The 13,019-nt window shown below is 39.7% G+C and overlaps 1 protein-coding gene across 4 annotated transcripts in view; it reads right to left on the bottom strand.

The window, feature by feature from the left end:
- Window positions 1-685: 685 nt before the first annotated feature.
- The window catches only part of znf451 (zinc finger protein 451), a 96,812-nt gene continuing 84,478 nt past the window's right edge, over window positions 686-13,019 (bottom strand). For all 4 annotated transcript variants that reach the window (XM_043681314.1, XM_043681333.1, XM_043681324.1 and 1 more), the window contains exons 11-15: window positions 12,804-12,965; window positions 7,831-7,961; window positions 5,042-5,228; window positions 2,303-2,389; window positions 686-1,521 (exon numbers count right to left, since the gene is read on the bottom strand). In XM_043681314.1, coding sequence (XP_043537249.1) covers window positions 1,475-1,521; window positions 2,303-2,389; window positions 5,042-5,228; window positions 7,831-7,961; window positions 12,804-12,965 — 614 coding nt within the window. In that variant the 3' untranslated portion in view covers window positions 686-1,474. The remainder of the gene's footprint in view (window positions 1,522-2,302; window positions 2,390-5,041; window positions 5,229-7,830; window positions 7,962-12,803; window positions 12,966-13,019) is intronic.

The following is a 13,019-nucleotide window of genomic DNA, read 5'->3' as shown; positions in this document are numbered from 1 at the left end:
CACTACCATTATAGGGCAAGCCAAACAAAGAACAGCCAGGGAATTCCTAGAAGCATGGCACTCATCCACAAACTCCATCAAAAAACACATCGACCTGGACCCAATATACCGGCCACTACAGCGGACAGCTGAAACTGACAACCGGAAATGGCAGGGACAGGCCACTATAAATGCCGGAGGAAACACCACAGAAGCGCTTCACAGGAGGCTCCCAAGCACTGAGGATGTCTCCTAGACAGGGGACGAAACGTTTGCAACAAAAAATTTCCAGCTCGTCGAACAGAACCACAACAACGAGCACCCGAGCTACAAATCTTCTCCCAAACTTTGATCAGGAGCATAAGTTGAGAGACTGATCAATTGGGAGAAGTTATTACAAAAACTTCACAAAACTTCCATCACATGCGGTTCCCCACTTTGTGTTTGTCTGTGGTTAATTCAGAGTCTGTGACAGTATAGATGTTTTCTACTAAGCCCTAAGTACCAATCATGCTTAGTTGTTATGGTATTCTAACAGGTGCCTATCATGATGGGAAATGGAGAACTGTTTGTGTTAGAGTTGTTACTGCCCTGTTTGTCAGATCAGCACCTAATCTGTGCTTTGCTTGTTAGTGCAACATGTCTGCATCCGCTACTGAGTTTTTCAGTTTCTCTTTGGATTAGAAACCATACAATTAACTGGATCTCGAGCATTTAGAATCCTTTATTGAAAGTTACATTTAAATTTACAACTTGTTAATTTGTAACACCAACATTCCAATCCAGGAATTTACTGCTTTGCTCTCCCTGCTTCATTTCCAAACCTTTCACATTACACAATTTACAACAACCCTTTTTAAAAAAACAATTATTTTCATGTTTTCACATTTGTAATATACTTTCAAAAACTGCTCTATTTTGTGAAGCTGTTATTTGACAAATATATTGGAAAATAAAATGTAGCCAGGTTTGTTAGATTAAACACGTTGTTGAGCTCCCCTGTATTGGCTGTATTCCTGAATAAATCATGCTTATTCCTCTCTGCATGTGTAGATATTCTCTACTGTTCCCGCAAGTGAAGATCATGCTTAGTTGCTATGGCATTCTTAAGGGTGCCCATGATAGGACATGAAAAACTTACTGTCAGATTAAGCCTCTCACTGTTCACTTCTTGTGTTGGAACAAGCGACCTGCATAAAGTGCCATTGCAACCCAGACACTTTAACCTTGTGCTCGCTCTGCCTCATCTGCAGGTTCTCATTCTCCCACCAAGCAAAAGGTATCTTGTCCTCAATCTTTTCAGGGGCTATGAAAGAGCAATCTTTCTTCCCAGTTGCAGAGAGGTCGGGAAAAGAAAGGCAGCTCTCCATCTTAGGAGGAATGCTAAAACATGTTTACTTCTGTTCCTCATGGTTTGTTTGTCATCGCTGCACTCTTGCTGATCTGGATGACTGGGGTTTGGGTTTCACTCCTCCATTCCATCACGGCTCCTTAATCATTGTTCTTCTAAGCTCCGCAAAATGGCTTCTTCGATAATAGCATCTGAACAAATAACAGACATAACAAACTTTATTCTTTGGCTGAAATAGAATTATTGTTTAGAACTCTACAGCACAGGGGGATGCCATTCGGCTCACAATGCCTGTGTAAGCTCTTTGGAATATCTCTGCCTTGCTCTTTACACATAGCCATGCAAACCACTCCCTTTTCAAGTATTTATCCAATTCTCTTTTAAAAAATGAAATTTGCTTCCACTGCCCTTTCAGACGGTGTATTCCAGATTATAATTAAGACAAATTGCTGCTCTTTTTTTGTTGCCAATTACCTTAAATCTGTGTTCTGTGCCCACTAATATTTATCCTGGCAAGACCCTTCACAATTTCTGTCACCTCTATCATAATGCACAATTCCAGTTTGTTGTCCTTCACACAAACTGTTCCACTCCACATTCCCGATACTATTTTTACACATTTCTTCAGCACCTCTCCAAGGCCTTGACAACCTTGGGTAAAGTGTGGTGTCCAAAGTCTGACAATATTCCAACTAGGGCCGAACCAATAGCAAATACTTCCTCAACTCAACTTGCAAGGTTTCACCACCAAACTGGAAAATTTTTTTTTTTGCTTTCCTGCAAAAGAATCAGCAACCATTCACTTGTTTTCCCCTTTTAGTTTATTTATCTTTGATAAACGTCATCTTTTGTCCTTCTTAAGTTCTGGTTTGGAGCTTGAACTCCAAGATCCATCAACTAGACCCAAGATCATTAAGTTCAGTAAAGAATTCCTCAAATAAAAGTGATAGATTACAAAGACAGAAAGAGCACCTTCTTGAGTTGTTTTCTGCTTTTCCATAGACTCCTGCAAACTCAATACCAGCGTTTTTTGGAGGACTTCATCTTCATCATCACTGTCTGGAGCCCAAGAGAGAAAACAAAGTTAACAATGCATCTGCCATGGCCTGGAGGTCAAAGAGGAACCAAAAGTGTTTAATGTCTAACAGACAGTTACAAACATCCAGCTGCTTGCTCAAGCTCAGTCAGTAGATCAGAATTCCTACATGGTTGAACTAATGCCCATCGGTTTCAAGAGCAACTCCACATCACTGCAAGTCGTGTTCAATTGCTCCCTTTTCAGTTCCTTTAATTGCTGGCCTTTCAGCATTACATATATTTTACGATAGACCAGGCTTCTCGTGCTTATTTAGGCCACTATTAGCCCTTACCCCACTTGAACCAGATAATTCAAATATGTCTGCACTACAATTTATAGCCGACCAAGTCTGGAATCACACTCTACCAGGATTTGAAAGAAAAGAAGAAAAACAAAGTGCTTATATTTTGGAATGGGTTGCTCAGAGTTATTGGAACATGGCCTTTGGGCAATTTAATGCTCAAGATAATACAATGTTCCATTAGGCAGCCTTTGAGAGAATGTACAACATGTTCTCAAGAGCTGTCTTGTATTGTTGTGCAATCATATGCAAGAACTCATATAAGATAGTTACCAAAGCAAGTGTAGCCTTCAGCAGAAGGAATATCAGTGTGGAAAAAAATGATAGTAAGTTTGCCCACCAAGCTGAAAGATCTCCCATTCTACACACAGAAGACATGGACTGTGTAGTACAATCAGGCTAATTAGCTCAACAACTTTCATTTGAATTCTTTTTGGAAGCTTTTGAAGATTTGATGGCAGGACAAAGGAGCAGACACACGTTCTCACCTGAGGTGGCATCGCAAGCATTCCTAACACTCAGTCACAAGTAGGGCAGGCTGACCATGTAGTCAGAATGCCTTACACTTCCTTCTCAAAATAAATCAACTATTGCATGTACTGGGTATATTTTAATGATGGCTCAAAGAACAAGGATCTCAAAACGCTTTGCTTAGGAATTTTGATAATGACCCCTTTGAAGCCAGGTCCTCATCAGGGACAGAGAGAAAATGCAAGGAGAGGTCTAGCACCTTGTCCAAAACTCAACTGTCTCTCGTATTCTGGTATCTGCAGAATCTTGTGGGTGCAGATTAGCCTTCGCAATCATCTTCATACCGACTAGAACCCTAGTAAGCCCTCAGATGATGACCTCAATCATTCTTACCCTAAAGAACGAACAGCATACTTTGTGTTACTTGGAGAGTCTGGAGAAGATCGAATTATTCTCCTGTGTGCAGAATAGTAGCAAAGGTGTTGAATAATTATCCGAGAGATCACAAGAGTAAAGAAGGAATGACAAATTCCCACTGCCGAGAAGATAGGTGACATCAGTCAGAGAAGGGTCAAATTTGAGAGGAATTTTTAAAAAAAGGCCTCTGTAATCTTTTCAAATTTATTTTATTCAGTGAGTTATGATAATCTGGGATATGTTGCCTAAAAAAGGTGTGGAAGGATATTCAACAGCAACTTTCAAAAGGAAACTGGAGAACTGTTTGAAATCTGCAATTCTTACCTGCTCTGGCCTACATATGACTCCAGACCAATAGCAATGTGGTTAACTCTTTATAACATTCTAGGAAACTGGGGATGGGCAATAAATGCTGGCCAGCAACATCCATATCCCATGAATGAATAAATAAAAACCTGGAACATGCATGGCTACTCACTGAATGATCAGAGGAACTTGAGATTAAATTAGTTAGGTGTTTGATAATCCAAAGTTAACCACATTGTTGTGAATCACATTGTTGATGACCAGAGTAGGTTAGAACAGTAGATTCCCATTCCCAAAGGACATTAGTGACGAAGACAAATTTTTATGAGAATTGAAAGTGGTTAAATAGTCATCATTAGGTTAGTTTTTCTTTATTCCAAATTTAAAAAAAAAATTGAATTCAAATTTCACTGTCTTCCATGGGGCTTCCAGAACATATTCCTGGAACTGGACATGTATATGATAGTATTCTTGAGGCTCTGGATTACCAACCCAGTGAAATGACCACTTTGTCACTGCCTTAAGTACCGTAAGGATCCTGTGGCTATTTCCAAAGGTCCAAATTTCTATTCGCCTTTTAAATTCGTTAATAAGGAAGTGTAGATTCCCAATTTATAGTTAAAAAAAAGTTGAAATTTAGTTTTCATTATTTTACTCATCTACAAAGTTGAAGTCTTCATGCAACTGTCAATTAACCATGCCTTGAACTGTCCCCCCGGTTTCCTTTAATCACTCCTGCTCTCTTGAACACACACTTCTCTCTTTTTGGTCTTACTTAGAACCTGTTATTGACTAGAAACATTACGTCTCCTTTGCCCTCGCTACAGATTCTGCAAGAAGTATTGAGTATTTCCAGCATTTTGTCTTTATGTCAGATTTCTGGCAGTCACTGGTGTAGTTTGCTTTTGTTTGTGCTATTAGTTTGGTGGCAACTTTCTAACTAAACAGCCAAATGGAGAAATTCTCACTGACAGCTACACTTTAACAACTTCAGAAAAGTATCTCAAAAATGCTATGGTAGCCAAAGTAAAGAATTACATCTAGTATCAATGTAGGAGTCATAGACGCATTTATTCCAGATAAGCAGTGTCATGGGATTTAACCTTTTTTTTCAATTATCTTATTGCTTCAGCCCCACCTTTCCCAATATCTGATATACTATTCAGTAAGGCACACATCAGCTCCCCTTCCATCTGGTGGGGATTCAGAACGTGGCCAGGACGCATCGTTTTCTTCAACTGATTCTTCAGTTCCTCGAAGCCCTTGTCTCCAGACAGTACGGTGAAAGGGATATGCTTTGGCAATTGCTCATCCATACGGCCAGCCTGTAAAATTAGGGGTGAAGGTGACACAAGGATAGAGGAGGAGGGAAGGTCACAAAAGGAAGGAGGAGTTGGAAAAAAGAGAGAGACAAAAAAATGTTAACTGTCTATCATTTGTTAGAAGTTCAAACCGTCTATTCCTCAATTATATCATTTAATGGGTACAATAGTAAAGGATGCCTGGGAAAAATACCTGAGAATTCAGATACATAAATCTTTGAAGATACAGAAGTTGAGGAAGCCAAAAACTACAGTATTTCCAAGTTTACAAATGGTGACACAGAATACAAAATGAAGGAACTAAGCAAAACATTTATAAATCAGTGGTTTGGAGTCAGATGCTATATTGTGACTAATTCCAGGCACAATTTAGGAAGAATGCAAAGGCTTTGAGAGGGCACAGATTTACTAAAATGGTGTAAGGAATAAGGCAAGTCTGTTATACAGCGACTGAAGAGGCTAGGGCTTGTTCACTTTATAGCAGAAAGATTAAGTGGTATTTAGAGGGGCCTTGACAGTTAATAAAGTTAAAGTGGCAGAAGGTAAGCTCAGACACAATGGGTCAAATAGTCTTCTTTAGTGCTGTACGATTCTGTGATTTCTGTTTGCCTTTCTCCCTACTGGTTATTAATATTGACAGAAGCAAAACAGAACATGGGTTATTTGAGATTTCATAGGTTCCCTACAGAGCAGAAGGAGACCACTCAGCCCGTCGAGACCATACCAACCTTGTGAAGAGCATCCCATCCAGGACCACTACCTCCCCTATCCCTGTAACCTTGCATTTCCCAGCGTTAATCCACCTCCCTGAATACTATGGGAAATTGAATATGGCCAATCCACCTAACCTGCATATCTTTCTACCGTGTGAGGAAACTGAAGCATGAGGAGGAAACCCATGTAGACACAGGAACAACGTGCAGACTCCACCTGATGGTGGAATCAAACCGGAAACCCTGGCGCTGAGACACAGCAGTGCTAATCACTGAACCACCATGAAAAAAGGGTTCAGCAAATAAATGGTCGACCAACTTTCTGAAATGATTATCCAAATTAGATCTTCGGTATCTGCCATTGCTCTCAATGTACCTCCTGTGGCAGGTCAAGTTTCCCCTGGATTGAGTTACATATAACAACCTTGAAGGTGGTCTCCATCATGGTCATGCAATTTGTTTGTCAGATGCAGTAAAATCAAAACTAGGGGTTCAAATTGTTTTTTCTTAAAGAGAATAGTAAATCACACTAAGTGCTAGCCAGATTCTTCCTGCTGCTCACCATTAGGCTACTTCCACCTTAGTGAGGTGTGAACAACTGACTGGAACAGCTTGAGGACCAATACTGCCTTTTCCTACATTACAACAATTTTTGAATATGCTTCCAATATACTTCACTGGCTGTAAATCACTTTGATATGTCCCATGGTCATAAAAACTATTATCTAAATGTAAGGCTTTCTTTAAAACCACAAAGCTTTTTAAAAATGGAGAACTACTTATTGGATTGTGTCAAGTGTTAGTGCTTCCAGTACAAATGTGGGTGGTCAATGCAATGGGAATAGTTTTGTTTTTTAGTTGATGATTACACAATGCAGTGACAGAAGCAATGCCAAACATTCATGGCAACTGTTTCAAAGATTATGGCACAATGATAGGCGAGGTAGGTAATTTAATTCGTGCATTCAGGAAGTGAGCTGCACTTGCCTCCCTTCCCCCATTGCTCAGTTAGCTCAGGTGGCTAAAGTGTGATGCAGAGAAATGCCAGTGGTGAGAGTTCAACTCAATAACAGTTCATGGAGCCTTCTGGAGGAGTTTCCTTCCAGTTACATACCACCAGTTGTCTATTTTATAATGGAGAGAGATGCCCATGGCCCTTTATGGACTATGGCTAACTGTCCTTAATTTTCTTAAACAATTGGAACGTTTTGACCTCCAGGTGTCTATGTGACCCCTTGCATGGACTTGGGGGACAAAAGCAGATATATGGAGTTAGGCTGAAAAGCAAGTAAGCTGAAAATGTGTTGTTGGAAAAGCGCAGCAGGTCTGGCAGCATCCAAGGAGCAGGAGAATTGACGTTTCGGGCATGAGCCCTTCTTCAGGAAAAGCAAGTAAGAACACAATGAATGGCGGAACAGATTCAAATGGTTAAATGGCCCACTCCTGCAACCGAGTGAAAATCTTTAGCCTTCAAATGACATCTAAAATGGATTAGCCACTCACTATTACTGGGGATGTGCTGCTCATAAATTGGTCACTGCATTTCCTATATTATACTTCAAAAGGACATCCTTGGCTCTAATGCACTTCAGGATAGCACAACAGTGTGAAAACAACCACATAAATCCAAATTCCTGACTTAACTGCCACCATTCAGCTCAGCCATAGTAACATCCAAACTCATTCTGGGATTTCTAAGCTGCCTCTTGCATTCCAGTGCCCCGTAAAGTTTGCCATTACTTAGAGATCTTTGCAACTTGGCATTTTCATTTCAGGACCCAATTCATCATGGTCCCAACTAAAAAGAAAACAAGACTTGGCTTTTCTCACACCTTGCAACATGAACAATTATCTCTAGCTATTGATTTGCATAATAAGACAAGAACACAAACATGCATGCAGATGGCAAAATCAGCAGCATCCTTCCTAGTACTGCATCGTGGATGAAGGAAAAAACATCCAGTGTTGACGAGAAAATTGTAGACAGGACAGTTTTCTGGTGGCTTCCAATTAGTCTTTCCACCTATGGAAAATGAATTAGAAAAACAATTTAAATAATAAGAATAGATGAGGTTTTTTTTAAAAACTCACATAAGTCATTGCTAAGGAAAGGATGTTGAGACTTGCAACTCTCATAATCTAACAATCTCAACGAAAGCATACAGCTGCTTTTGCACACCTAGGAAACTCTCACTCAGGAATTAAATGGGTATTACTTACTCCTAACATTGCATTTAAATTTAATAAGCATGAAGTTAAAATTTTCTCCCTGTTCCTACCCGAAACCTGATCTATCTTATGTTAAAGTAATAACTTAAGTTTACTTTAAGGGTATAATGTTGGTGGAGATGACAGCAAATGAGGTTTTGTGCCTTGTAAAATGTTAACAAAAATGTTGACTGGTTTTCAGATGGCTACAAGTGGGCAAAGATTTTACACAGGGATTAGCCAGGCCACTTCGGCATAAAACTTTGTTTGATAACGCTCCTGTAAAGTGCATTGGGACATCTTTCAAGGTTCAAAGTGCTACATAATGTCACACATTAATGATTTGAATAAAAGCCCAGAGTGAGTGATGTTGAAATATACAAAGACTCCAAAATAGGATGTGAAGTTAATTCTTTAAAAGACCAAAAGGGAAACAAGCAAAGAATTAATAAAAATTGGTGGGTGTGGAGCTCAAAAGCAAGAGAAAACATTCAATCTTACTTGAAGGTTGCATCGGACTGGAGAGACCAACATTTTTGCAGGAGGGAGCGGCTGCTTGTGTGATGAGTGGATATTTAAAATTAATTAGAAAGGGAATGGGATGGGGGTGATGTGCAGACAAGTCTAAAAGAACCCCAAATCAGTCTTGAAGGCAGTGTAAATATAGATAAGTTAATGCACATGGGAGCATGACAAGGAACCTTTACTTTGAATTGATACAAGGAGCCAAGGTGCTGATTAACACGTGGGGATGTGATATGATTGCTATCATGGAGACATTGTTGAGGGAAGGGCAGGATTGAATATAGATTCTTTAGGTAAAACAGGGGTGTGATATAAAAGATTGATCAAGGAATCAATTACTGCAATAAGAAGGGATGGTATCTTTGTAGGTTTCCAAAATGAAGCTGTCTGGATAGAACTTCAAAATAAAAAGGGGGCACTTTGCAAAAGGTGCACTACAGACCGCTGAACAATCAGGGACAAATAGAAAGTAGGGTAATAAGAGATTTCAACTTCCCTAATGTTATCTGGGATAGACAAAGTTTGAAAGATTTAGAAGGAGCAGAATTCTTAAAACGCATCCAGGAGAACAGTTTAAGTCAGATTGTTTAAAATCTTACAAGACAGGGAGCAACACTGAACCTAATTTTAGGGAACAAAGCCAGGCAAGTGGTGGATGGGGTATTTTAGTGGTAGTGACCATAATTCAATAAGATTTAAAGTACTTATGTATAAAAACAAACATGTACCAGAAACAAAGGTCCTGAAGTTGGGGAAGGCTTATTTTAGTACTAGTCAAGATCTGGCCAAAATGGACTGGGAACAGCTATTTGCAGGAAAATCCATATCGAAGCCATGGGAGTGATCCAAAAGGGTAATTTTGAATGTGCAGGGTCAATATGTTTCCATACAGGAGAAGGTGGGATCAACAAGTCCAGAGAAGTTTGGATGGTAAGGGACATGCAACATTGGATAAGCAAGCAAATGAAGTATATGGCATATATCAAAGGCTAAAATTGTATACTTCGAGAGGAATATAGAAAAAGCAGGGGTCACTTAAAGAAATACATTAGGAGAGTGAAGAGGAGACTTGCAGGTAACAATAATGAAACTCCAAAGGTTTTTTATTTGTATTTTAGAGACAAGAAAATAACCAGGAAAACAGTAAAGCGCATTAGGAACTGTGTGTGTGAAACCAGAAGACATCACTGAGGTTAAGTGAGCACTTTGAATCTGTATTCACTCAAGTGAAGGAAGATGTAGGCATCTAAGTCAGGGAGTGGGACTATAATATACTTAAATTAGCATGGAGAAGGAGAAATTGTTAGTGGTTTTCGCAGGCATGACAGTGTACAAGTAACCAGGCCCATGTGGGAACCAAGGGAAGAGATTCAAGTTAAGGAACAGAAGATATAGAGAAGATACAAGGAATTTTCTTTTTCCACCAAGGTGGTAGTGGGTATCTGAACTTACTACCTAAAAAGGCTAATAGAGACAGCAATCCTCAAGGCATTTAAAAAGTATTTAGATGAGCATCTAAAACACCAAAGAATAAAAGATGATGGGTCAAGTGTGGGCAACAGGATTAAAATAGATGGATGCTTGATGGCTGGTGCAGGCACAATGGGCCAAAGGTCCTCTTTCTATGTTGTAAAAACTCCATGATTTCGCTGAGCAAAAGGTGAAATGTTTTTGTAGTTTTAAAAAACACACAGACAAGAGCAAATTACTCTGCCTATAGTAGGTTTAGTACTATGGAACAGCACAGATACATGTTCATGATTTTAATGCTGGCCTTGACTCAGAGATTAACAATCTTGCTTCCTAGTTAGAAGGTGTAGATTCAACTTCCACTCAAAGATCTGAGTATGATAATGTAAACTGACACTCTACTAAAATCTTGAGGGTGTGCTGCACTGTCACAGAAGTCATTCTTGTGGATGGAACCAGTAATCCAGTACAATTGTAGCATCAATTGCATTCCAATTCCTTTGTAATAAAAACCAACAAAACATTTGTTCTCCTAATTGTTTACTGTTCTTGCAGGCTATCTTACGTACCCTGTACGAGTATATCCAAGTGTCTCTGAACATCAACATTTAAAAGTTTCACACTTTAAAAATCTATTTTTACATTTTTACAACCAGTGTGTATAACCTCACACTTTCCAAGAGAATACACTATCTTCTACCTTGTGGTCCATTCATGTAATCTCTCTATATCTCAAAGTGTCTTCACAGCTTTGTATCATCAGCAAACTTAGATATATCATTCTGCCTCTTTGTTTAAGCCATTAATATAAATTGTAAATAGCTGAGACACCAGCATGAATCCACATGGCACTCCATTACTCACAGCATATTAACTTGAAAATGCCTTGTTTATCCATATACTTTAACCAATGCTCTATACAAGCTAATACCATCTCCGAACACCATCAGCCCTGCTCTTCTATACTAATCATCTGTGGAGCCCCTTAACTAATAATAATTGATAATTCAAATAAAACACAACTACCACTTTATTTACCCTATGAGTTACATACTCAAAAATTCCTCAATAAATATGTCAAAGATTTCCCTTTGGTCAAACTATAACGATTTGTTCTAACCACATTATGCTTTTCCAAGTGTATCAAGAGATTCTTAATGATAGATCCCAACAATTTCCTGATGTTTGATGTCAGGTGAACCAGTCTGTTCTCTATTTTCTTTCTCCATCCTTCTCTAATTAATAGAGTCTCCAATCCTCCCAGAATGGTTGGGAGTTTCCTGAAATCAGCATAGATCTCCTTCTGGCTATTGAAATCAACCCAGGAGATTTAAAAATGTTAATTTAAGGAATTACATTACTACTCACCATGACTTGTTCACAGCTGCTCAGCATTCATTTTAAACAGTGAGCCAACCATTGTATTCAGCATGAAAAATTGGTGTTGATATAGCTCACACATGTATTCTGTGCTCTAACATTGTTGCCTGTTCTTTCACACTAAGATGGTTAAAGGCTAAAGTCTGACATACAGTTGTCGAGAATAGTATATGCGAGTATGCCGTATATAGTAAAAGTGTACAATGGATTGGCAACTGTTGCTTGTCTGGGTGAGAGTTTGCTGAGTAGGAGGCTCAGTGGACTGCTCATTTGCCTCTGGCCTGTGAGGCTGAACACAGTCTGAGTAGACAGATGAACTTCTGCAAAAAGCAGACAGGGGCCACAGTTACCAGAAGGGAGCTTGCTCAGCCAGACTTGGGCTCTGTTTGCTATAACACCAGGAGTAGTGAACATCACAATGTTGAGTCTGTTACTAATGTAACCATCAGGATAGCACAGACCAGTGTCATCACTGTTTGGAGAATGGAAAGACAAGGCAGTTCTGTATCACAGCCCTGTGTGCGCAAGGGGGTGAAGATTCTGCAGCAGCTGCTTTGAAAGAACCAGTGCCAAATTGTGGTTCCAACAGATACGTGAATGCAGCCATATTTTAACAGGCCAATCCTGAGCAAGGAGATTGACACAAAGTACTTTTGTTTATTTGCATGCAACAAAACCTATCTCCTCCCCACTAGAATCTGCAGCTTGGGAACTTGCCTTATGCCTTGATGCATTCACCCACCGTTGCCACACTGCTAGGATTCAGAGACTGCCTCCTCTGCCAAAAACTCCCAAAACCTGGTCACGTGAAGTTGGTAACCCAAGTGAATAACAGTGTTAGACTCAACTTCCAATCTGCTGGGAGTGCTGCAGGATCTCGAAAATTTTGCCAAGTCAAAACTAGTGCCCATGTTGCCGCTGATTTCTCCAACCACCACAAGGCCTTCTGAGGTCTATGTGCAGTGGCAGGAGAATGCAGAAGTGAACTCATGAGCAGGGTGCTCAACATGCATGGCCATGCAGTTTCAAGGGAACGTCAGCCAGTACACCGACAAACCCTGCATCAATACCATTTGCAAATCCAGAATGTACACCTTCAGGACTTGAAGTATTATCAGACTTTTGTTCCTCCAATACTTTTACCTCAGTGTTATGAATCACCTTAGTTTCCTCATTGTTAAGCCTGGTATCATGTAACCTTTACATTTTTTAAGAGCTTTCTCCTTCAAAAGCAACCCTCCCTTCCTCCGTCACCCCAAAAAACTCAATATTTTGAACTAACCTTGAAATCCCCAGAAAAATGTGCCTTGGTTAAGATGTCCTGGTAAGTGGTTGAAAAAGCCCGCCCAGTTATCCAAATCGATGAATACAAGATGTGTCATTGTGCGTAGTAGGTCCAAGTCAGGCAACTCTATGTCTTCTTCCTGGTTTATTCTTTCCTTTTCTATTAGTTAGGGAAACGGGGAGAGAAAAAAAAGACTTTATTGTTCCAAACAAA

Source organism: Chiloscyllium plagiosum, chromosome 3 (genome assembly GCF_004010195.1).
Source record: "Chiloscyllium plagiosum isolate BGI_BamShark_2017 chromosome 3, ASM401019v2, whole genome shotgun sequence".
Taxonomy (NCBI): domain Eukaryota; kingdom Metazoa; phylum Chordata; class Chondrichthyes; order Orectolobiformes; family Hemiscylliidae; genus Chiloscyllium; species Chiloscyllium plagiosum.
Note: the sequence above shows the minus strand (reverse complement) of the source record. Positions and strands in the feature narration are given on the sequence as shown.